Raw genomic sequence first — 24,364 nt, 5'->3', positions numbered from 1 at the left:
GACATGAGCAACACATCTCGAAGAACAACAGTTACGGAAGGTTAGTAACCGGTTTTTATATTTTCATTGTTGTTTTAGGCAATCCTAAACCTCATCGCTCCCACTGCATTGGACAGCTCCGCAACAAATATGCGCAGTGGAGCAGGAGCAGCAGCAATGGGTGCAAGTGCAACTGCTACAGGAGGAGGCAGTTCTGCATCCTATATCAAAGAAAGCCATGGTAATGTTAACGTGGGCAACAGCAGATGGGAAGAACAAAGACATCTTCTTTCTGGTGCAGAATATGGGATCATGGCTGCTGGTGGGGCTAGGGCAGCTGGCAACATGATGACAATGGGAGCAGGAGGCACCTTGGCGGCGGGAGCAGGAGGCACCTTGGCGGCGGGAGCAGGAGGCACCATAAATGAAGAATTTTTGGGAGACTACTTCAGTGATGTAAGAGTCCTGTTTGGGAATATCTGTCTGTCCTATTTATTTATTTTAATAAGTAAATCTTGTGGAAACAAGTTGTTAAACACCATTTAATTCTATTTCAAACATAAAACAATTTATCAGGATTGTTTGTATGAAATAATTTTTTTTTAAAAAAAGGAATTTTGTGTTCACAGTCTGCCTGCCATTTTTTCCTTAGGCCCAGTCGTAGGCAAAAGACATAATCATGTGCGTAACTTTATTTAAGCTTCAATAGTATGATTGCCATGAGTAAAGTTACACACATCAAGTCTTCTTGGGTTCGGGACTGTTAAGCAAGAGGAATTCTTCTTCAGAAAATCCAGCTACGCAGATAGTTCCAAGCAATTTATTTAGCAACGCGTTGGGAAGAGCTTAACAAGCAGCTTCAAAGTACAATTATTACAGCACTTTTTAAAATACATTTCACTTATTAAGATAGACTAAACCGATTTAAACTAATCACCAAAACCAGTTCTCTGTTTCTTGGGGAAAACAACTCCATATATGGTGGGGAGAGGAGGGTTTGGGGGAAGTGGTCTCAACGAATAAGGAGGATAGGTTGTGAGGGGCATGAACACGTAATACGTGATGGAGTGCAGGGGCACAGTGAGGAGAATGTGATAACATGCAGGAACAGTACAAAAAATATCTAGTTCGCTGCTTATCTAGGGTCCTCTCTGTGCTTGCAGTCCTTGGTGTGTTCTGCATAGAGGCCTTACCACAACAGGACCTTAGTGTTACACAAATGCTAAACATTTAAACCAGAATGCAATATTTTCCAGTTACAGCTACTACACTTTGTATGAACGGAATGATTTGAATACATCATAGAAATTAGTGATGAAGAATACCAGTTACGTTTTCTAGCCCATCTCCAAAAGAATGAAGGGATATGTCTTTGGGGAGATGAGGGAAGGAAGGGCAGAAATGCCCACCAATGTAATAATCGTTGATTTGCTTCCAAAAAGTGAAATATTTTAAGGGCACTGTCAAATTTTAAATCACGCTGTAGTGAGTACAAACTGGTTTCTGCTACTGTCTCTGAATCCTGCTAACAATTTTTGTGGGTTTAGTCAAATTTTCCTATTTGCTCTCCATTTTTTCCTCCCTCCCGTTCTGCTGCTCTGTGAAATACCTACTTACAAAGAGGAATCCGCAAACTGACTGACATCAACTGCTGCTGTCTATACAAACTGAGCGAGACCGAAATCTTCTTTTCTTCTATTGGTTTTCAGTTAGTGTGTTGAGGATATTTCTGTACTATTAGCTAGGGCTGTGATTCCCCTGCTCACACACATGCAGTTGTGCTAACTCTCCCTGAGCTAGGATGAAAATAAATAGCAGTGTAAGCTGTGGTAGCGTGGGTAGCAGCAATGGAGGCTTGGCTTAGCTGTGCCAAGTACATATCCATCAGTTTCAGGTGGGTTTGTAGTCGGCACAGCTAAGCCATGATTCTGTGGTCGCTACCCACGCTGCCACAGCTACACTGCTACTTACGTTCCTCCTAAAACAATGAGAGCTAGTGCAAATATGTGCACATGGGCAGCGCAATCACACCCCGAGCTCAGAGTCTAGACGTAGCGCTGGATGTCATTTATAACCGTGAGTAAAAATTGTTCCAACAAAAATGCGGTTGCTTTTTAAAGTTGGTAACGTCCCTTTGAAGTTTTGAAGCAACATTTATTCAACAGTTTGTTTGCTTTTTCTTCCTTTATTTTAGAAAGCTGTCTCTTTTGCTGATGCAGATGAAGCTCAACTCGCAAACGACTGTCTCATGCTTTACTGTCAGGAAGAAGCGGGCTCCCCGCATGGTTCCATTGGCTGCTGCAGCTTTATTGAGGATGACTTGGATGACCGTTTTCTGGATGATTTAGGAGATAAATTTAAAACCCTAGCAGATATCTGCATGGGCAAACATGCAGAAGTGAAAGTCAGCCAACATAGTTCCCGTGTGCTGAAAGACAGGCATGCTAGTCCAGCAGTGAATGAGTCAGGTTTGCGTCTTAATGATGCATTGCCACAGTTCTTCGATCAGCAAAATGCTTTCAGTTCAGAACATACCTATTCTTCAGGCACTGGCTTCCAGACATCTGTGCCTGTGCATAGAGGCTTAGGTTCAGAATCTGTGACACAGGAGATGGTCACTGAAACATCCTTTGCTTCTAGGTCTGGCCTGCAAGAAGCTAGGCCTATTCCTGATACTTTGGCTAATAGCAATGTGATAATGACACAAACATCCTATGCAGCTGGCCCCAGTGTGCGACCCACTACCGTTGTTCTTGATCCTCAGTTTAAGGAGAACATCCTTGTAACAGAAAGAGTGCTTACCCCTGCTTCTGGTTTGCAGGACATGTTAGAAATCCCTGACTTGCCAAATGGACATAACGTTATGGTAACAGAAAGGCTGATTAGGTCGGATGACACTTTGTCTGAAGTCTTAAAAGTTCACGACCTCCCTGACTCACAGTATGTTGTTGTGAGGGAAAGGGAGACACTGCTTGTACCTAGTTCAGATCTAAAGGCCTCGCTAAGCATTCCCAATCTATTAGAAGGGCAGAATATGGTGGTAACTGAAAGGGTGGTGACACCCACCTCAGGGCTGCACGCTAATTACACCACTGCAGATGAGGTTTCAGGGATACAAAGCATAAAAGGGCAGACTACCATTTCTGGACCTGGGAGGCAGGAACGTATACTAATCACAGACCCCCTACTTAACCAAACAGGCTTAGGTTTGGAGGATTCTTCTATCCTGAGTAAGTCTTCAAAGGTCACAAAATACAGCACTGTACAGTATACGCGCTCATAAAATACATCTCTCTCAGACAGTTCTGCTGGGCATCATTTACCGTATTTCCCCATGTATAAGATGCACCTTAATTTTGGGGCCTGAAATTTGAAAATAAATGTATTACGGTACATCACCGGTAAGTACCACTGTATAAGATGCACCCAATTTTTAGACCCCAAATTTTTTGAAAAAAGGTGCGTCTTATACATGGGGAAATACGGTATATCTACCAGCAGTACTGCCAGTTTTTCCTTTTTCAGTTTCTCGAGATCTGAACTTTCTTGTGCTTTTAAAAATGGCATGAATTTTCTTACAATAGTTTCTGTAAATAAGTAATAAGACCAGGGAAAAAAGCAGTTGACTTCATTGTGTTTTGTAGTAATTCTTCCAAAAGGGACAGTAATAGGAATAATGTTTCCTTGTTTGTTTCTTCTACTGTATTCAGCACATGCAAGCTAATGCTGGTGAAGGCTAAGCCCATCACCCACACTCAGAGAACGATATAATTAGAAAGCCAGAAAAGTCTTTACCAATGTTTTTTGTTGTTACTATAATTTTTTTAAACTATATTTCTGGAACAGTTTAAGGTCTCCTATGTTCTAAAGTGTCTTGCTGGAGCTCTGGAACTTAGTCATCAGTTTCATTCCCTGTCATCTAAAAAGGCCAGAAACAACTTTTCCCCAAAGAGATTGGGGCTGCATATGTAATATTCCAGGCGCCAGCAGATTTACAAATGGAAGAATTTGTAAAAATTTTCAGAAGCAGTTTGAGCAGATACTGATCTCTAGCTGTGAGGTGCAACTGCCTCAGACATAGGAAAATCTGTTCCTGGGAATGTACCTGTGTTTGGCACGTGTTTGGCACATGACACACACAAGACTAGATTTTAGACATCTAACATGAATTTTGATCACTCCCCTATCTTCTCTTTACATATTTACCTTTTAAGGAACATTTTAATACCATAGCCTTGAAAATAACCAACTTGAAAAGATACAACTAATCAGCATGTTACCTTGAAAAAGTTATTTCCATCCCTTCTCTGTGACTTTTGGTTGTAGTTAGGGTTGAATGCTTACATAATACAATTAAAAGGAAATTTTTCCCTGCAGTGATTCCAGTCCAGGTACCAAGAAACGTGCCTTTCTCTATGAGAATTTGTGTAGCAATATTTCCTCAAGCCACCTAAAAAATTTTCAGATCTTGTTTTGTGGAGATCTTCTGTTACTTTTTGACATATTGCACCAGCTTAGATGTAATGCATATAAGCATTTTAATCTTTTATATTTTTGCTTACTTTTATTGGTCATTAAATAACATGAGAAGTAAACAAAGCTCTCCCTCTTCTTCTGCCGCTGTGAGAACAGATGTAGGGCCAGAGATTCAGGGATGCTTGAAATCACTTAGACATATATAGAACCTGATTTGCAGGTGCGGTCAGATAAGTGACCTACGTTGTGTTGTAAAATTGCAGGCACAAAACTGGAGGTGCAGGTTAAAATTTGACATCAAGACCCTGATGCTGCTGCCAAAATCCCTGCTGCCTTCAGTGCTGCATGACTGGGGGCTGGCTTTAGATTTGGTGGGAAATGAGATTGCTCACTACAGTTTTTACAGAACTTGCAATTAGTCCATTTTTTCCCCTTGATATTTAAATGTTGAAAAAAGGGAAACACATTCCCTCCTAAAAGAGGGATGAAAGTAATGTAGTATGTATATATCTGACTGTAAATAATTTTTATTTGGAAGACAAAGTGAATTTTGTTTAAAATCTAAGCTAGAAGTTGCTGTGAATAGGATAATGCTTTTTGCCACTGTAATGCCACAGTAAAAATACTACAAGTGCTTTTAATTACTGTTTGGTACCTATATATTAAGGCCTGAGCTTGCATACACTATGCATGTGAAATATAAATGTGCATCACTTACTTATGGTAAAGTTAAGGACTGGGGCCTTAGATTGTAGAGAGAGACATTCAGTGATTATTTTTATTACTTTCAGTTTCACTCCATTTCTAATCAAATTTTCATACAATTCCATTGCTATGGTATCACCATATTATTTTCTGTCTGAAATTTGTTTGAACAGAGATACGTTTGATTGTATTTGATTTGAGACGAGGGTGGGGGAAAGGTGAGGAATACCAAGAAACTTATGGAAAGCAATTTAAAATAGAAATATGTATTATATTTAAATTGCGGGGAGGGAATGAAAATGAGACCTATGGTCTGTTCAGCAAGGGCTATTTAAGCACATGAGTAGTTCCATATAAGTCAGTCAGAATACTTCCATGTGCTTAAAAAGCTTAAAACATGCTTAAATACCTTAGTAAATTGGGCCCTGTATCTTTGGTTTTAGTTTTTAAAGTATATGGCATAGACTTGTATTTCATTCCAAGCATGAATTCTGACTGGATGGCTGCTTTTTTTCCTACATATACAATGGATTTATACTGGTTTTATACATGATCTCCTTTTTATTGCAGTGATTTCTATATTTTTATGGAATTTCAAATAAAGAAAAATGCTGATATACTCTCTGTCATTTAGTTTAAAATACACTCGAAATAAAAATAGGTACTTCTTATTAACCTGTTTTTGTTTTTGTGTTTTAAATTCTTTCAACTTGTAGTAATGAATGCTGGGATTTTCAATAGAGGTGAAAAGTGGTCGGTGCCCAAGTCTCAGTGAAACTCAATAGGAGCTGGGGGTCCTACTCACTTGGATACTTTTGAAAATCTCATTCCACCTAGTTATTAATAATGCTATGGAGTACTGATGAGTTTGCTGAAGGCAACAGAACACTGCATCCTGACTTCAGTGGGCTTTGGCTTAAGATCACATAGAAGTTTTACATCTTCATCACACTTTACAAACATTCACTTTTCATCACACCTGCTGAGGTGGGCATTATCGCCCAGTTTACTGCTGGGGAAACTAAGCCGAGAAACTTGAAGTAACAGTCAGGACGACAACACAGAAGATCCTGATTCCCAGTACATTTTTTTTTTAAATTCTGAATTGCAGCTAGTCATGGGTTTGTCAACAATCATTGTACAAGATCTTGTGACAAATGCGACGAAAAGCTCATTGACTTTTAAATTAAAAATCAACTTGTTGCTCGCATTGGTTTAGAGCGGCGGTTCTCAACCAGAGGTCTGCAACCCTGCACGAGAAGGCTTCAGAGGGCCTGTCCAGTAGGGTCAGCATTAGGTTTGCTGGGGCAGAAATCTGAAGCCCCGGTGCATGGGGCTGAAGCCTGGGGCTCTGAGCTCTGCCATGTGGGGTTGAAGCCAAAGCCTAAGCAATTTATGCCATGGGAGGGTTTGAGAAGCTGGAGCGTAAGGCAATTGTCCTGCTTGCTGCCCCCTAACACCGGCCCTGGCTTTTATATTCAGACAAATGGTTGTGGCACAGGTGGGCCATGGAGGTTTTTATAGCATATTGTGGGGGCGGGTCTCAGAAAAAATAAAAAAAGTTGCGAACCCCTGGTTTAGATAATCAGAAATTAGGGATTGAAAAGGACTGCTGACAAACTTCCAGAAGTTTGCAATCACATCTAGCTAAAATTCTGTCTTTTGTGTTCTCAGGGTTCTATGGGTAATTATTAATGTACTCAGTTTTCTATTAAAGTTTATTGACATAATAAATGCACACATCTGGAGTGTAGAAAAGTAACCATTCAGAGATTAGCAGGGAAAGCCTGATAGCTCCCAAATTGAATCAAAGTTCTGTATCATCAAAATAATAAAGATATTTACTACTAATATACTGCATGTCATCCAAGGATCTCAAATTACTTCACAAAGAAACTTAGAGTTTTTACCTTCAGTACAGAGAGTAAAAATAGGATTTCCTACCACTTCTACTACTCTTTGAATAAGAGATACTTTAGCCAACATTTTACATAATCTCTGCAAACTCTAATGCAAGCAGAACATCTACCAGATATAGCACTGATTCTGATGGATATTTGTGTATCGGGTTATACTGAGGGAAGAATTTACAGATCTAGATTAATGGAAGCATATGATCACTGTTAACCCTTTAGTTAACTGTATCTGGGACAAGATACAGACATTTAGCTTTATTCAAGATGCCTCATTCAGTCTTCAAAGGATAATACAAGACACCTAGTTTTGTTATCTAAAAATAAGCCAATAGTCTTCAGAACAAATGTATGTTGATGAAGAAATACCAGAGTGTCAGAGGCTGTAAACCAAATTACTGTTCAATGGTTTAGTTTTCTGACCTGTATTGACCAAGTATGTCATATTTCACAAATGTAACAGGAAATCTACTGTAATAGCACAAATTAGCAGTGTGTGCCTAGGAATTCAAGAAGCTTGAACAGACTCTGTTCAGACAACAGACACAGATCTTTAAGCCAATATTTTGTGTATTAGTTTACCATCACATGTTCAAAACAAGCTCAATCTGACCCAATCTTTCCTTCTCAAATTCCTTTATTTATCAATACCAGGATGGCTACTATCTTCCTTGTTTTTTGCACTCACAACTTTGGTGTCATCCAGTTCGCTGTCCCTTTCTTCCACATTTCTGACATTGTCAGTAAGTCCTCCTGGTTTTCCCTATATGTCTCCAAAATCTACCCCTCTTTCTGTTTCTATTGCACAAACCCTCTCTTGTTGGCTACTACAACCTACTCACTGTGACCTTGTCACCTTCCTTCTTCAATCCATTCAAAATGCAGCTGCAAAAATCAACTGCTTCATCTGCCTTTGACAGGACGGTCATCATATCCTGCCCCTCTTCAAGTACTTTCTCTGGCTTTCTGTCATCTTCCTCATCAAATTTGGACTCAGTGAAATCTGGGGACTCCTATTAAACGCAAAAACTCCCATTGCCTTTAATAAAGCCAGGATTTTTATCTTTTGTACTCACCATTAAAGCGCTACACACATCTTGACATTACGGTACAAGAGAGATGGCTGGGGGAGGTGTAGTGGGGCATATGAGTATACACACTTGATAGCTGTGTTGGTGTCTAATAGCTGTAATGCAGGTTTTTGAACTGTCATCTCTTGAACTACAGTACTGTTAGTGAAACTCAGTGAGGTGGAATTTTGCTTTGTATATATGGTCCTCCTTTTTCCCTTTACTTATTAGAACAAATTTGTAGAGTAATTTTAACATCCTTAAAATAAATGATCTCACATTAAAATAGCTATGTTGTTTGAAACTTGCAAGAGAAAACTTCATGTGAATAGTGGGATGTCACTAGACTACTGCAGTAGGCAGTGAGTGATTTTGGAAAAAGTAGTTGAAAAATAGACATTTTCTTGTGCAGTGTGCTCTCGAGCTGTTATAATCCCCAAGACTTCCTTGTGAGCTGTTCTGTGACCTAGTATTTAGTGAGTCCCCCCTTTTAAAAAAAAAAAAAAAAAAAAAGACTTATCTTTAGTAAACAAAACCCAAAGTTAAGCTATGAAATATCCTGGTGATGAAGCAACTAAAATAACTGATTCCTTGGTTAATTATTCATAAAAGGTGTTTGGACCATGGATGAAATTTAAACTCCCTGTGAGTAGTGGAATGTTAAGAGGACAGTATCTATATCTATTTATAGGGCCCTGTCTTATCTGAGCACCTCATCAACATTAAATGAATTCATTCTTGCGCCACTCCTTTGAAGTAGGACAGTATTATTACTGACAGCAATTTTACATTGGTCCCTCTCTGCAAGTATTGCCAACTATATTTTAACCATTTCGCCCAAAGTTTTAATGGAAACTAAAGTCAGATCTACTAAACGTATGGAATTACATTGTCAGGGCTTTATCTTTCAGACTGAGCCGAATGATGGCTCCCAGATAACACTTCATGCCAGATGGAAATTTGAAATGAAAGTGTTCTACCTTTAGACATATGGACTACAGTGATTACAGGCACTCAGAAGGGTTCTGCTCCATAATTTTCCTACTGTTGCCATTTATCACCAGAGACACACTCAACATTTTGTCCATGAGCCAAGAAGCTTAACTTTCTGCTAAAAGAAGCATAGAACTGTTGATGCAGATAGTTAAAAAGTATCTCAACCGCCTCCTTAAAACAGTATCCCTGACAGATCCTGCCAAGACAACATGAGTGTGAAATCTGCTTACCTGCTGCCTGTACTGCCTTTTCTTGGGTTTCTATAAGAAAGATAAAGGAACGTTCATAAAGACTGGTCTAAAAGAAGAAAGAGGAAATGTGCCATTGTTGCACACATAGCTAAAGGAGGGGGCAACATACAACCCATACTTCTTGCAGTTGAGAGAATTTCAGGAGTATAATCCACTCAAACTATGCCAAGTCAATAGTGAAGCGTAGTTAGTTATTCACAGATTAGGAAGAGCTTTTAAATGAGCGCTCCATATACAAACATACAAGTGCTGCTGACTGAAGCATTATGTGCTAAATGACACCAATAAACCAGAGTAAGAAAGGCATTCAATGCATAAACTGCCAAAGAGCTCACCCTTTTAATGCTAGTCTCATAGTGAAAAATCTCACTGGTCAACTCAATGACATCCCAGGAAGCACCTAGGCTGCCACAACTAGCAGAAAACTGCTGGGGTATGGGAGTGAGGGGGGCCTCATGCAACTGGGATTTTTTTTAACTCGATGGTTTCCTTTGAAAGTTTCTCTTTTAAACATTATGTCTATGAGATGGCTCAGTGCTCTAGCTGAGTTTGCTGACAAATAAGACAGGACAAAATATTGTGATTGGGGATGACATGACAGAATGAAGTGGAGTTTATAAAAAGTTGTTTCAACTGGTGTATGTGCTGTATGTCCCTCTTTGCCTCAGTTTCTAAAGTTTATTTTGTACATAATGTGGAAAAACCATCTGCTGGGAAGGGTTCCAGCACTGCCTGTTCAGTTTATGAAAGCACTGGAATTAGGCCTTATCACAATTAGGCCATGCCCCCAGATTCCGGCCTGTTGTGGTTGGGGGGGGGGGGGGGGGAGACACCGGCGAGGCCTTCCTCTGAGGAGGCCCCCCCCCCGTCACAGGCATCCAGGGAAATCCCCTGCAGCCATGCTGACCCCAGTTCAGGCCTGCCAGCCGCCAAGGCCTCCTGCTGCAGGGGGAGTAAGCGACCTCCTGGCCCCTTCGCCCCCCAAGCTGGGGGCAATAAGGGAGCCACGGGGACCAGGGCCTGTCATCCCACCCGCCGCCAAGTGGCCTGGGGTCATCTGCCTCTGTCACTTCCACGCCCAGCTGCAGCTACGGCCCCCATAACCAGGGCAGTGGAGTAGTTGGGGAGAGCGGGACATGGCCCCGCAGCCCCCCCCGCAGGGCCTGCCACCACTGCCGCCAATGGGCAGGGCCCCCACATTGGGGTGGGGAAGGGTACACTTTACAAGGCCCCAGAGGCCCTGGCGGGGCCCAGCCAGGCTGCAACCCCCCACTACCATGAAGAAAAAAATGTTCATGGCTCATGAGATTGTATGGGATGAGGAATTGTGGCCTGTGTGTGGAAGGGGGCTCGTGTTACAAGGTTGTACTGGGCCTGAAAAATTATGCTTGGGCCCTGCCAATGGGTGGGGGTGGCAAATGCAAGTATTGGCCCCCCGGGCACTGGAGACCCACGGTACACCACTGAGAACAGGCCACCTATACTACTGCTGTTCTAAACCAGCACCCCTCAAAAGCAGAGGTTATAAGGCATCCTGTTAAACTGGGTGCTGGTTTTGTAACATGCACACATATTCAAGCTCTGGCTGGACTGGTTCAGGGAATGCTGTCAAATCTGCAGCCCTCAGGCTATAGGGTTCCCCCTTCCTGCCTCACACCAGCAGCAATATGAAGTATTCGCCGTTTCATGCTCCAGGGGCACCTGATGTGGGCTACAAACTCCTTTGTGCTGAATGAGAGATTTGTGGTTTTAATAATCTGAATCACCTGTGGAAATCAGGACATCTCAAATTCTATCCCAACCCTGTCTAGGTCACATGGGGTCTCTGCTCCCCACTGGAAAGCACTCCCATCAGCAGGCCTGGCAGAGCAGTTTGCGGCAGATGGGTGGTAGAAGGCTCGTCACTGAAGCTTGGGCACGCTAGCTGAGTGTCCCATAAAATGGTTTTGCAGATGGTCCCAGCTCTGTTAGAACCAGTTCTATCCACTGGAGACTAGCATGAGAAACAATCCTTTGTATTTTCAGATTCTGAATTACATCACCACTAGTAATGTAAATCAACATGTAAAGTCAGATCATCTCCTGAAGTGAATAGCATTTGAGATAAGTGCATCCTGACTTTACACCACCAGATGGCACCCTGTTATTGCACTTAAAGAAGACAGACATTCTGTAATTGCAAATAATTTACAACGTAAGTAAATCGCATACTGGCTTGTACATATTACAGAAGGTAAGAAGCCTGTCGCAGTTTGCATCACATGCAGCTACATATACATGAAGTCATTCAAAAATATCAGCAAAGCAACCGGGGGGGGGGGAGAGGGGGGGCGAAGAAACCCGCTCTGAACCGACAATACATGATGAGAAGGTGAACACTAGACAGGAGAATTCACCAGATTCTCTCCACTGTGGTTACACCAGCAGAGATTTTTGACCAAACTTCTTAGAATTTCCTTACTGATATTACAACACTCAATTTACAGAAAAGTAACGAAGTGTGGCCAATCAGCACATGTACACACACACATAAAATAAAAGCAAAGTCTGGGGCTGCTAACCCCCTCCCACTGATCTCATGTACTTCTCAGCTGCAGAGTTGTCTTTCATTTAAGTGATAAATTCCTCCCACATCACATTACATTTTTCAGTACCCAGGTGCAGCAACGCCTGCCATGTCAATAAATAAGAGCTCCTCCCATGTCAAAGGCGGAATCCCTTGGCACAGCCTCGGGCAATGATGATCATTTCTGTAAAAGACTTTGTGGCCCCATATAATGAAGAAAACTCATTATAGTATAGTTAGTATAATTTCCATTTGTCTGGTTATTAATGAATATTCCCGTCATTAAGGGAATGATTTTAATATTGTGCCTGTTGTCTAGTCAGGCGGGTGATAATGTCACAACTAGTAACCTAACAGCTACTATTGTCACTTTCTTTTCATTTAGTCTCTCACTCCTTTATTTTGCTGTCTTTCTACTTTGTGTTTGCTTATTACCTGGATAGCATCATTAGCATATGCAGCAATGTATGATAGGTGAAATGAGCCAAGCAAATGAGTCCCAGCCACAAGGCGCTTACAAGACAACACAAAAATGACATCCATGTAGAAGAGTTCCAGAGGGGTAGCTGTGTTAGTCTGTATACAGCAAAAACAACGAGAGTTCTGTAGCACTTTAAAGACTAACAAATTTAATTTCAGCAGGCATAAACTTTTGTGGGCTTAAGCCCACTTCCTCAGATGCAGTTGGTAGCATCTGAGGAAGTGGGCTGAAGTCCACGAAAGTTTATGCCTGCTGAAATTAAATTTGTTAGTCTTTAAAGTGCTACAGAACTCTCGTTGTTTTTACAAAAATGACACCAGCCTTTTTTTACCACTTTTAATCTCTAGCGCCTCTTCCCACTCTGCTTTTTTAGGAAATGCTAATTCCTCTCACTGCTTTTCTCTCTCATTATCTTTGCACCACGACTTTCTTTTCCTTTCCATTAGCACTGGAAATTTAACAGGACGTTTATGTGCAAGAACACTTTTCTGCATTACATTTTGTATGGGCTACACCGCAAGCAAGTGGTCACTTGGTACTTTCAAAGCTAGGTCGACCAGAGCACCATTTCCTGGTGTGCTATTTTCACTCCATGATCAGAGGAGAGGGAGTGACAGTTCAAATCAGAATTATTTAGACACCTCTAATCGTGACAAACATAGGGGAAATATATGTAATTATGCAGGCAGAGTCAAATTAGTTACTCAGTCACAATTGTGCTATTCCGGCACTAGCTATGGTGCTATAGTTCTGTCATCTGGTTTTAACGCTTTCATTGCTCTCACATTCTGACTGCTCTTGCAGAAGATGGAGCGTAGTCCTCTCATGCCTAAGCAGCGACAACGTCCTATCTATGACGATATTCCTGTGTCTAAGACTGGAAACAGTTAGCTTTCAAAGGGCTCCATTCCTTCTCCAGTGGCACCTCTACATCAGACCACCCCAAGTAAACTGCCTTGCCAAAAGCAAAGTTTCCCTTGGAGGCAGTCACTAAAGGGCAGTGGCTGTGAATATCACCAGCTGGAGGCACAGATTGGACCCTGGGCCCACGCTCGTCACAACTCTCAGTTCTCTATCTTCTATACTCCCCCTGGGCCCCCCTGATCATTGCAGTACATGGATTTTGTAATTCTACACTGCCTCAGCATTCCCTGGGACATTGTTATAACACCTGCTAAGGCTAAAAGTCCAGCAATCTGGATATTTTATGCAAGTCGTGTAACCCCTTCATTTGTATATGCAGTATGCATTACCTCAACTCATCATTAGTCTGTCTTCCAAAAAAATAAAATAAAGATCAGTTGCTTTTATTTTCTACTCCTACTCCCAGTTCTCACCACAGGAAAAGCAAATGTGATTGGCATGCTAGTGCAGTCAGTGGACACACACACACACAATTCCCATAACTAATCCCTCCCACAACTTAGACGGAGTGTTTTCTCTTTCCCCAACATTTGGGGCATTGCCACACCCTTTCCACACTTTGGGGGAAATAGTCTTCTCCCTGGAGGAAATTCCTTATGCCTCCCTTTTTAGTATATTTCCTCTCTGGAACGGTGGGGTAGAGAAGGACACATGCCATTTACCCCATGGGCAGGGAGAAAGAGGTTGTCAGAAGTGGAAAGGGAAGAAGGAAAGAGAAGAAGCCACAATCCTTCTCTCAGGGTGCTCAGCTGAGGCAGGAAAGTGGATGTAATAGTAACATAGGCACCCCCTGAGCCTGATGCTGTGGAAGGGGGGAAAAGAACCTCCTCTTCAGGCTCTAGTGTAGGCACTGTGGGGCGGTGGTTGAGGAAAGCTGTTGCATGGTAGGCAGCACAGAGGGCTCATTTGCCTGTGTAGAGTTAGGCATGTGCTCCCGCCTTAGCTCCTAGTCTTTATGGTCTCAACTAAGAGGCTGTAGTCAAGGGCTGTGGCAATTTAACTGAAACCATAGAGATTAGGAAGCTAGATGGACCCAACCCTCCTTCTTGTTGAGTCTTCCTGGGAGATTCAGGCACCTGGTCAGGAACTGAGAAGACGACCCCTGAAATCATGAATCTCCAGGCAAAACTGCAGACAGATGAAGTTCTGAGTGCTGACCAACACAGCTCTGCACACTCACACAGCACTAAACTGCTGCTGCATTTTAGCCTGTTTTCATATCCTGACTGCCACATTCTCCCTGTTCCCTTTCCTCCCTCACCTAATTGCTCTGACCAACCCATGTCCTCCATACTCCCTGTTGCTGCTTCTGCTACCTTCACTTGCTTATTCCCCGTTTGTCTGCAGTTCTTCTCTCAGCTGTCCTTCCTGGTCCATTCACACCCATTCTACCTGTTCTGCTTACTTCATCCAAGCTCTTCTCCTTCCCGTTTCGCGGCCCTTCGTAAGTCAGCTGCTCACATTCCCCTCCTTCCCCTCACTCCTAGTGACATGTCCTAAGGCAGCCCTGCCCTTTAGTTCCATCGTCTCTTCTTCTACTGATTCTCCCCAGCACAGCCTTTCTGCTCTAAACCTGCTCAACTGATTGCTGACTGCTATTCTAGCTCTTCCTTCCTTACCTTCGACTCCCTGTGGAGCTTTAAACATCCTGTCCCACGAACACTGTTTGTGAGCCCTTTTTATTCTGCTTCACTGACATACTTGCCATGAATAAGCCTCTGATTCTATTTCTATTTCTGCATCTGCCCGCTCTCGCGTGCACTCTCCACATTCAGCTACTCTCACTCCACTGCTTCTTAAGCTATTGAGTTGCTGTGTTGTTTTTCCTCTACTTTTCACACTGCTAATCATTCCTCATCCAGCATTATCTCCTCTCTACTCTATCCAACATGTCTTTATGGGTCATCTGCCCTTTGGAAATTTCACCCTTAGTATCTGATATTTGCCTTGGGAGGAAGAGTTGGTTCTTCATCCATCTCCAAGTCCTTAGTCTGTTGATTGAGCATGTGTCTACACAGCAGACTGAAGTCTATTTACTTTAAATTGCCTTTCACCCGCTGAATTTTAGACGTCACAGACGCATGACCACACCACGCTTCTTGCGCGAGGTTCTTGCGGTCCCACTGCCCATGCTTGGGTTGATAGTCAAAGCAGTGCACTGTGGAATTCGAATTCAGCGCTACTCCACTTGCAGAGGTGGTTTTATTAGGTCGACTTTTACCGTTCTTTAAATCGAAGGAGCTCATGTGCCAGTGGAGACACATACTTTGGGGGGTCGATGTAAGTGGTGTTACGTCAACCTCCATTGCCAATGTAGACAAGGCCTGAGTCAGTTGGCTTGTTCCTCTGGAATATGGGGAAAACTGAGGTGGGGAATTTGCTGATGGAGAGAGACTGCACATGGGGACCTGAGAAGAGTTCAACATTCCATAACATTTTCCCAGAGGACTATCATCCTCATGAAATAGACCTAAAGCTGATCATGTATTGAGCTCCAGAGACCCTAAAAGCATAAACATCCTATGTATGTCCATCAGAGCAGTTTGTACATGAAGTCCAGAGCTAACAGTGAACCGTAAAGGCAGGATGAGTGCCAGGTGATTAGGGTCACTAATCAATCCCAGTTGATAACAGCGAGATTTATGCCAGGAGGGAAAATAACTGCAAGTACTTATCATTTTCCAAATAAAATAACAAAATGTATAATTATTCAAAAGTTCTGAAGAGAGCTTATGAGCCATTAATCTTCTTTAGTTGTTACTTAGCAACAGAACCACAAACTGAGGTCAGCAACCCAGGAATTCTTTTTGGTGGGGTGGAGGGTTATAAAACCCATGTTGTTGTTTTAAGTGATTGCTGAATGCCCTTTGCTGCTAAGGGTTGATTTGAAAAATATTGCAATGTGGGTGCAAAGTCATAATAAAATTATCTCTGCAACTAATACAGTATTACAAAGTGCAACTACTTCTATAGAAATCTAGTTTAAAAAGTGACACCGATTTACCCACAATGCTATTACTTATACCGTGCAGACATAATGTCCAGTTTGGGGCCACACTGCACTTTTCAGCACAGACCTGACATGGAGCAGTGCAACGTTTCTTTACCCCAGCAGGAGCATTGGAAGGATGGGGCGTCTCTGAGCAACCTGATTACAGTACCTAGTGGTAGCATGCCATGCCATAGGCTGTCCTTAGGAGGCTGTACTTTACACATCCTGACTGGTGTGAGTAGGTCATGGCCCTACCACTCCACTACTTTTGGGGTGTCTTGCGCCTGAAAAAGAGTTAGCAAAAAGAAAACCCTGGTTTCAGGAGAGGTCAGGGACTGCAGTTGTGGGGAGCCCAGGCATGGTTGAGGAGAGGGGGCCCAAAGCACTTTGTGAGACTGCCATTTACTCATAATACAGTCACCACCCCTAACTAGTACATGAGGTAAAGTATTATGGGCTAAAAAGGCATAATGATAACCAATGTGACTCTGAAACCATGATGATTCGAGAGGGTCCCACGCAGGAGCCAACTTTTCTAACATTTCAGGGGCGTTCAAGAAAGAAAGGCAAAAAAAGGTGGTTTAAAAGAAAAGGTGCAGCTAGAAAGTGAGAGTTGTGTGATGCAGTAAGGGTAGCTGAAAGGCTTTCAGCCCGGAAAGGCGGGAAAGTACTCCATGTTACTTTTTTTTGTGTGGGTGCTCCTGACTATGCTGACTCTGCATGCCTTAAGGCAGGTTCGTCTGTATAATGCTGATTGAAAACAATTCTCTACAGTGCAATTTGTGGACATCTTTGCTAATGGTCCTATGTTGTTGTTGTTGGGGGTCTAAGACTGAGATTGTTTGAGCATTTCTCAAGGGTTCATGAGCTGACTATCATCTTTCTGGAAAAATAGTTCATGGAGAACCTGGGACCGGGAACATACCAACTACTTAAATTAATTGGTAGGTAAATCTGTACATTGTAATAGCATATAGTGTAAGTATTGAACTAATGAAAATATAAAACTTTTGAAATACCTTGTTAGCTTCTTGGCCATCATTTAGGGTGAAGGGTAGAGAATTTGAGGTAGGCAACTCAGTCCTGAGGAATTCTCCAGGGGGATGGTGAATTAGGAATGTGGAGTCCTGGATCACGCAAGTCAAACCATTTTGACATGAAGTTATAGTTTGCATGAATTGTTCCTTAAGGCTTTTCTACACTTGTTAATTTGAATTAAGGCAGGGTATGAATTTAAAGCACAATATCTATTCCAGAATAACTCCATGTGACAAACCCATCTTCTATTTGCCTCGTCTGGCCTGTATGAAAAGAGAGCTAGAGTTTGGATGGAACACTAATTCCTAGTGAGACAAGAGTTCTCGGGGCAAAGTGGGAAGTGCTAAAGGAGCTGGGCTAGCCACTGCACATTTCCCTAGCGTTTAAAACCATTAGTTACTGGATTCCTGGTGTTAGGTCCTAGATGAATCATTGCTTTTCTTGAATTACTTTATGCAGCTTGAGAACACTGAACTTTTGCAAAATAATCAAAGAAACTCAGCCTTAGAAGGAAAAATAACCTAAGACCATTAGAAAAGCTGTCCAGCTGTTGTATTATACAAATTGACTTGTAGGTAGTTGTTTGTAGAGCAAGGCAAGTTAATGGTTTTGAATCAATCACATTGATGTGACAGACTTGTGGTCTTTTAGGGGGCCTGCGCAGTTAGGAAGGTCAGTGATGTGTTTGGGTTCAATAGAGAAAAGAGGGATAGTGGAGTTATGTGACCTGCCAGAAAGCTGGGAATTGGAATAGTGGCTGTGATAGCTGTGGCCTTTCTGTGGTCATGTTAAGGTGGCAGAGGTTTGGACATAAACTCATAAGCATGGAAGGGACCCGAAGAGATCTTCTAGTCCAGTCCCCTGCGCTCAAGCCAGGACTAGGTATTAGCTAGGTCATCTAGTATTATCTAGACATCTTTGCCATTGTCTGAAATAGGGTAATCTAGGAAGAGGAATGATGGAAATTGTCTGAGCTCCTCCATCTTTGTTATGGTGGAAAAGGGGAATCCAATGATATAGCACAGACTGATCGTGTGGCAGTTGCTATTGATCACATTGCCTGCAATTGTGGTCTTGACTCAAGGGCAAAGAGTGACATCTGACTGTGACTCTGTCCTTCAGCCCATGCTGTTGACTGCAAAGTCAGTGACTAATGAAGTGGTCACCATCCATGATGTGCATAAGAATGAAACGCCTGACTTTGCATACATAGCAGAGACTGGGTGGTGCTCTAGGTCAGTTATTAGCTCAGCTCATACCAGCTGGGTATTCTGTTCAGCATAATATAAGAGAAGGTCAGGTGGCTGTACTGTTTGCATCTGTCTTAAAATATAGTAAGTCTGCTGCTTCAGTACCAGAACTGAGAAAGCATGCCCACATCACAGGAGTGTTCCAATATTTATTTTGCAGTAGTACTCAGCCAACCCAGTCAGGAATGGGACCCTGCTGTGCTAGGTGCTGTACAAACACACAAATATATTGTGTATTCTTCCTGCAAAACTAAAAGCATGGAAACTCAATCACTAGCAGTAGTAAGCATTCTATACATGCAGGTGTTTTTATAGCTATATCATGTAGAAATATTTTGGAAGCACAGGGTTCTATAGTTATGGCTGAGATGAATTTTGCACTTGGGTACATATTTTTGCTGTGATAAACTCCCCAAATAAACCAGCTAGTTTAAGGATAGCCTCTAATGAATTTATTTGCCCCCTGGAAAACACCACAGTGAAATATTCAGGAAATCTCCATTCCTATAGCCCTTGCGCTTGTTTCTGTTACATGCACTAGAATCCAACCAGTTGAGAAGCTGCTAATGAGGTTATAAGAAGGTTAATTTAAAAATAGCTCTTGTTCAGACAATTAAAGTGGCAATTATGTGCCCAGCTCTAGGCAGGCAGCACTTTTCACTGAATACATGTTAGTGGAGGATGTGTATGTATGTGCAAAAAAATTTGTTGGTCTCACTTTTTCAGTCACAACATTATCCTAAGCCACAATTTCCAGTTAAGCTCCTGCTAGCACTGTTCATTTTGCTCAGGGCATTTCAAATTATATAAATGATATTTGTCCGTTGGCATTTGCAGGAAACACTGGGAGTTTCAAAGCCTAGGAGACCTAAGGAGGCAACTTGACTCCTGTATTTTTACCTTTACAGAACCAGTTTGGCATGTTGCTGCAGAAATGTTTCACTGCTGAGGTTCCCTGGAGTCACTTACTGACTGATTAAGCTCCTGGCAGGCTTGATGGCATTTCAGTGAAGGCTTTTTGTCCAGCTGGTCTAGACTAAGAATTGTGGTTGCTCAACTAAATATTTTGCAGCTACTCATTTCCCCATCTCCTGCTCCATACTGTGTGGCTGTAGGGGCAGTAGTCTATAAAAGGGGTCTGACTCTAAACTTCTTTACCATACGTAAAACTGGGCAGACCCCAAAAACAGAAAAAGAAAAATCCTGAAGATTTTAATGAATTCTAAATCAAAATAGATTCAACCACGTGCATCCACCTTCGCTTGGCATAAGTGAGCAAGGTTTCGTTCAAGCTCATATTCATGTGCATGCACAAATAACTTGTCTGTGTGGGCCCAGTGAACCGAGTTACTGAATTTGGGGCCTGAGCCAAAATCCACTGAAGCCAATGGTCTAGCTTTGTACATGAGGCAGAATGTGTTGCACAGGATTCCCCAAAAATCCTTGCCAGAATTGAGGCAATTAATAAAAAGAGAAAGACAAAGATATGTGATCACATTCTTCACATTTGTGTGTATGCATGACCCATAATTACGGAACTGTGTGACAGTAACTGTGGCGATTGGGGATGGGGAACAGAAAATGGAAACCAGTTAATTCAAACAGTGTACTTGAAAGCTGAAATTTTGCTGTATAGGGGGGCTGAGACACTGTACTTCTTAATACAGAGTTCTAGAAACCCATGGCCAGGAGCACTGAGGCAATTAATCAAACAGGACAGACAATGGCCTGCCTTGTAGCAGTGAGCAAACACAGCTATGGCATGACTAACTTACTGATATTCCTTTATAAAAGGCTGACATGATACTCCACTAAAACATCCTCATGGTGTGCAGCTCCTGAGCAAGAGGATACCTCAGACGTGCGGAAACCATCTCATCCAGCAGCCTCTTAGGAAGGCTGACCATTAAAACAAGTTCTCCATCTTGACAAGAGTGGCGATGGGCCCTAACTCATCTTGCAGGAAGCGATAATCTCCCCAAGTGTAAGGCTTCCTCGTCATTTGCCCAATCTTGATTCCCTCCCAGAAGATAAGATCGAGTGTAAGTTTACCTGAATGTGTTGCGCCCCAAATACTTGCATTATGAAAGGCCATGATATCCCAAGAACACAGGCAAGAATTGTTACAGACATGCACAGGGAGTCGCCCAGGATATTGAGGACTCCAGAGCTATGCCCAGCAAGAACACATTGAGACAGGATCCTGGGAGGGGGGGGGGAGGGGCAGGCTGGAGGCTAATAGCTACCCACATTTGTTTTATTGCCAGGACTCTCAACCCAAGAGGACACACTGAGGTAAACCCAAATAATGACATGTATATACTGAACCCCACTAAAATGAGAGGTGTAAGTATCATTTAATAGATTCATAACTTCCAAGGCCAGAAAAGACCATTCTGATCTGTATTTGACCTCTTGTATAACACAGCCATACATAGAATTTTCCCAAAATAATTCTTTTCAAACTAGAGCATATATGTATATATATTTTTAATAATCCAATCTTGATTTTAAAATTACAGTTTTTCAACAGCATATTTTATGTAAGGTAGAAAAAAACTTCCAAGCAAAATACAATGTTGGAATTTAGTGCTGGGGGGAAAAAAAAAGTATTTCCACATGTCTGTTTGTATTAGGTACCAGAATAAGGTGCCTATGATCATTTGACTAAGCATTTAAGAATCTTAAACAGCAAGATACTGAGCAAAGTACACATCTGTGATAGCTGACACAGGATTCACAGCAAACATATGCACAACCTTAAAAAGATCATAATCTGGCTATACTGACTTGTGTTAATGATAATAGTGGATATGGACAACACCATCAAATAAAGGTCATATTAGATAATATGATTAAATCAAAATCAAATCAAACCGAACAAATATATTTCAATGAAAATATGCTATAGTTTCTGCAGTTCATGAAACATTTTGTCCTTTTATAAAATGGTGTCCTACACTGTTTCTTTAAAGTTCATACCTGGCACCTTATGAAATCTGTGAGTTCTGGTTTTTTCCTGAAGAAAAACTTTCCATCATGTTTCAGGATTTTATATCACCCACTACCACAGCAAGTAGCACAAAATAACTACATAACTCAAACCCTCTATTCATCATCCTAAGAAAAGTTGACCTTTAAAAATACTGATCTTCTTGACAATACACAAGCGATTTTGAGTAATATGGAAAGGTTAAGATGTCATCTCTGTCCGTGTGTGATTCAATTAAAGTTGTGTATAAACTGATTTTTTTTTTTGGCAATCATTTGTCTAGACTGATGGATTAGCTTCTTGGTTTGAATATGTATTAAAGGAAAAGAACAAGAAGTTTTGTTCTAGTGCGATTGCAGGCAGCTAATGAAATAGTATCTCTCAGAAACTATCAAGCTCCTTTGTCCTTGGAGTTTAAACACTTTAAAGTGAGAGCTTACTCAGATGAATGGGTACCCAAGTGAATTAATAAATTACAAAAACATTGCAGGAAAATTTCACAATTTGGATGTTCCTTTTATAGGTTTGAGTTCTATCCCAGAAAGTACTTGTACAACACTCTTTAAATTATAGACATAAGTAAATAATTTGACTTTGTGCTTGTTAAAGGGACTACAGTTCAAATGTTTTCATGAGTTCTGAATCCTTCTGTTGCCACTTTTAACCTTCTGTCTTTTTCAAGCTGACTTAATACACAAGATAAATATGAGTTTATTAACTACATGGAAACCACAAGAAGCTTTTCCCTCCCCTCACTCGAACAATAAAACTATTAACTCGAGAAAAAATGTTTGAAAGATAATTAGAATGGTAAATACATTTACGCTCATTAACCTTAGCTAAGTGTCCCATAGCCTATTGGCATTTAACATTTAAACAGTGCTTTATATATTTAAAGCACTGTGCAAATATTAATTCACAACAGCCCTCAAAGGAAGAAAAGTAATATCCCCAGTTATACAAGTGTGGAAACTGGCACAGAAGTTAAGAGCCAATCCAACACTCACTGAAGTCAATGGAAACACTCTCATTGAATTCATTGGACACCGAACCAGGTTCTCACTGATTCTCCAAAGACCAAAGCTGTATTTAGAACATAAGAACTCTTGACGCCAAATGCTGATGTTCATTTTTATATATTTCAAGGAAACTGAAGTGTCCATTCCCTCACCCTCCTTTACAGGAGTAGGCATACTTGTCTGAGAAATAAACCTTAGGTTATCGCCCAGATAGAGTTCACAGTGATGTTATTCCATAAGAAAAAAACAGAAGCCAACTATGCCTTTCAGAATAGATAAATGATTAAAATGTTTATAAAGCCTAAGAATCCATTAACTCTTTGGGAAACTCATTGCGGCAAACTATTCCAATTACTGCATGGCAAATTCTAATAGTATGATTGATCATCATCTCAGGGAAAACAGCTATCAGAGGTTTACAGTTCTGTAGTGACCAAAGTCAAATTTTCAAATACAGTAATCATAATGGGCATTCCTTACTAATTAGTCGTGTAAATGTAGTTGGTTCCCTAATTAAACACAAAATAGATGTAAATACAACAGAAAACAAGCAGGTTTCTAGTGGAAGATAAGTGTGTGTGAGTGAGAAAGAAATATGTATAGTATAGCATCTGGAAAACAGCCTTGATGTAAACAAGAGAATTAACAGGACATGTTTGTTCTTGACCTGAACATGGTAATGCTTCCAAATAGGTAACATGCTTTCATTAAAATTATGTATTAATTTTAACTAGCAGCTGGTGAACTTCAAACAATTTGGAATTCAGCTAAGCCCTAAAGGGCTGGCATATTTGAGGATTATCTACACGTTTCCATATCCACCTCCTTCCTGTATCCAGCACAACCTTGTTTCTTGCTGAGCCAGCCAGATCCCTCTACCTTTCCCTCAGCCCTGTCAAGTCTCCTGACTCCAAGCAGACCTCAGCTTCTTAGTGCTCCAATTCTAACAGGCCCCTAACAACTTATTTTCTATTCTCTGATCCTTTCTATACCTTTTACCTTGAGTGGAGGAACAGCCCTTGTCTGGCAATGTCTTCAGTGGTTATTCTATTTACATTTCATATGCTCCAATTTTCCCTAGGATAGAAGAGCCCCAGGGTTCATTATCTTCCCACTGATTCCAGTGATGTCCTAGGACTCGCAGAATTGAAGAAATAATTCAGTCCATCTTCAAAAATAGCAAGGAAAGCAAAAGCGAGATTGGTTTGATATTTACACTGAGGCAGAATATTTCCATATCTCTGTGCCCATCCCTAATGTGAGCCCTGCCAAAAGGACAATGTTCTTTCGGATTAAAATATAGTACATAATACCAGAAGCTGAAACATGCTATTTCTATAGACAATTTTGTGATGCTGAAATCTTGCCAAGAAGTCAACAAAGTCGGCTTCGTCCAAATTCACTGCCCCAGCACAGAGAAATCTCATGTGAAGATAAAAGAAATACATTCCAGAGGTTGCCAATATGAGCCAATATTATGGCCATAGTGACATATTGCTGAAAATGGGATCATTTCCTGTTTTGTCCATTAACACTCCCACAGATAGTCTGGTAAGAGAGAATGGCAATACACGACAGATCTCTGATATTCTGCCTCTCTTCCATGTGTAGGAAGTCCACTGCTGGAGAGAGAGTCTCGTCTGTGAGGGAAAGCTCTGCCACCTCAATCTGAGAACGGAATTTTTGGTTACCAGATGTAAGTAATTCCCACT

At 41.4% G+C, this 24,364-nt stretch overlaps 1 protein-coding gene across 1 annotated transcript in view; it reads left to right on the top strand.

Annotated features, from left to right (window-relative positions):
* DSG2 (desmoglein 2) overlaps positions 1–5,706 on the top strand; it is a 47,789-nt gene extending 42,083 nt beyond the window's left edge. The window contains exons 14-15 of the mRNA XM_067546221.1: positions 79–435; positions 2,174–5,706. Coding sequence (XP_067402322.1) covers positions 79–435; positions 2,174–3,262 — 1,446 coding nt within the window. The 3' untranslated portion in view covers positions 3,263–5,706. The remainder of the gene's footprint in view (positions 1–78; positions 436–2,173) is intronic.
* The last annotated feature ends 18,658 nt before the right edge of the window (positions 5,707–24,364 follow it).

This window comes from Emydura macquarii, unplaced genomic scaffold, assembly GCF_026122565.2.
Source record: "Emydura macquarii macquarii isolate MOO-44397 ecotype Brisbane River unplaced genomic scaffold, CSIRO-AGI_Emac_v2 contig_212, whole genome shotgun sequence".
Lineage (NCBI taxonomy): Eukaryota > Metazoa > Chordata > Testudines > Chelidae > Emydura > Emydura macquarii.
The sequence above is the reverse complement of the archived record's forward strand: the minus strand, read 5'-3'. Positions and strand labels throughout refer to the sequence as shown.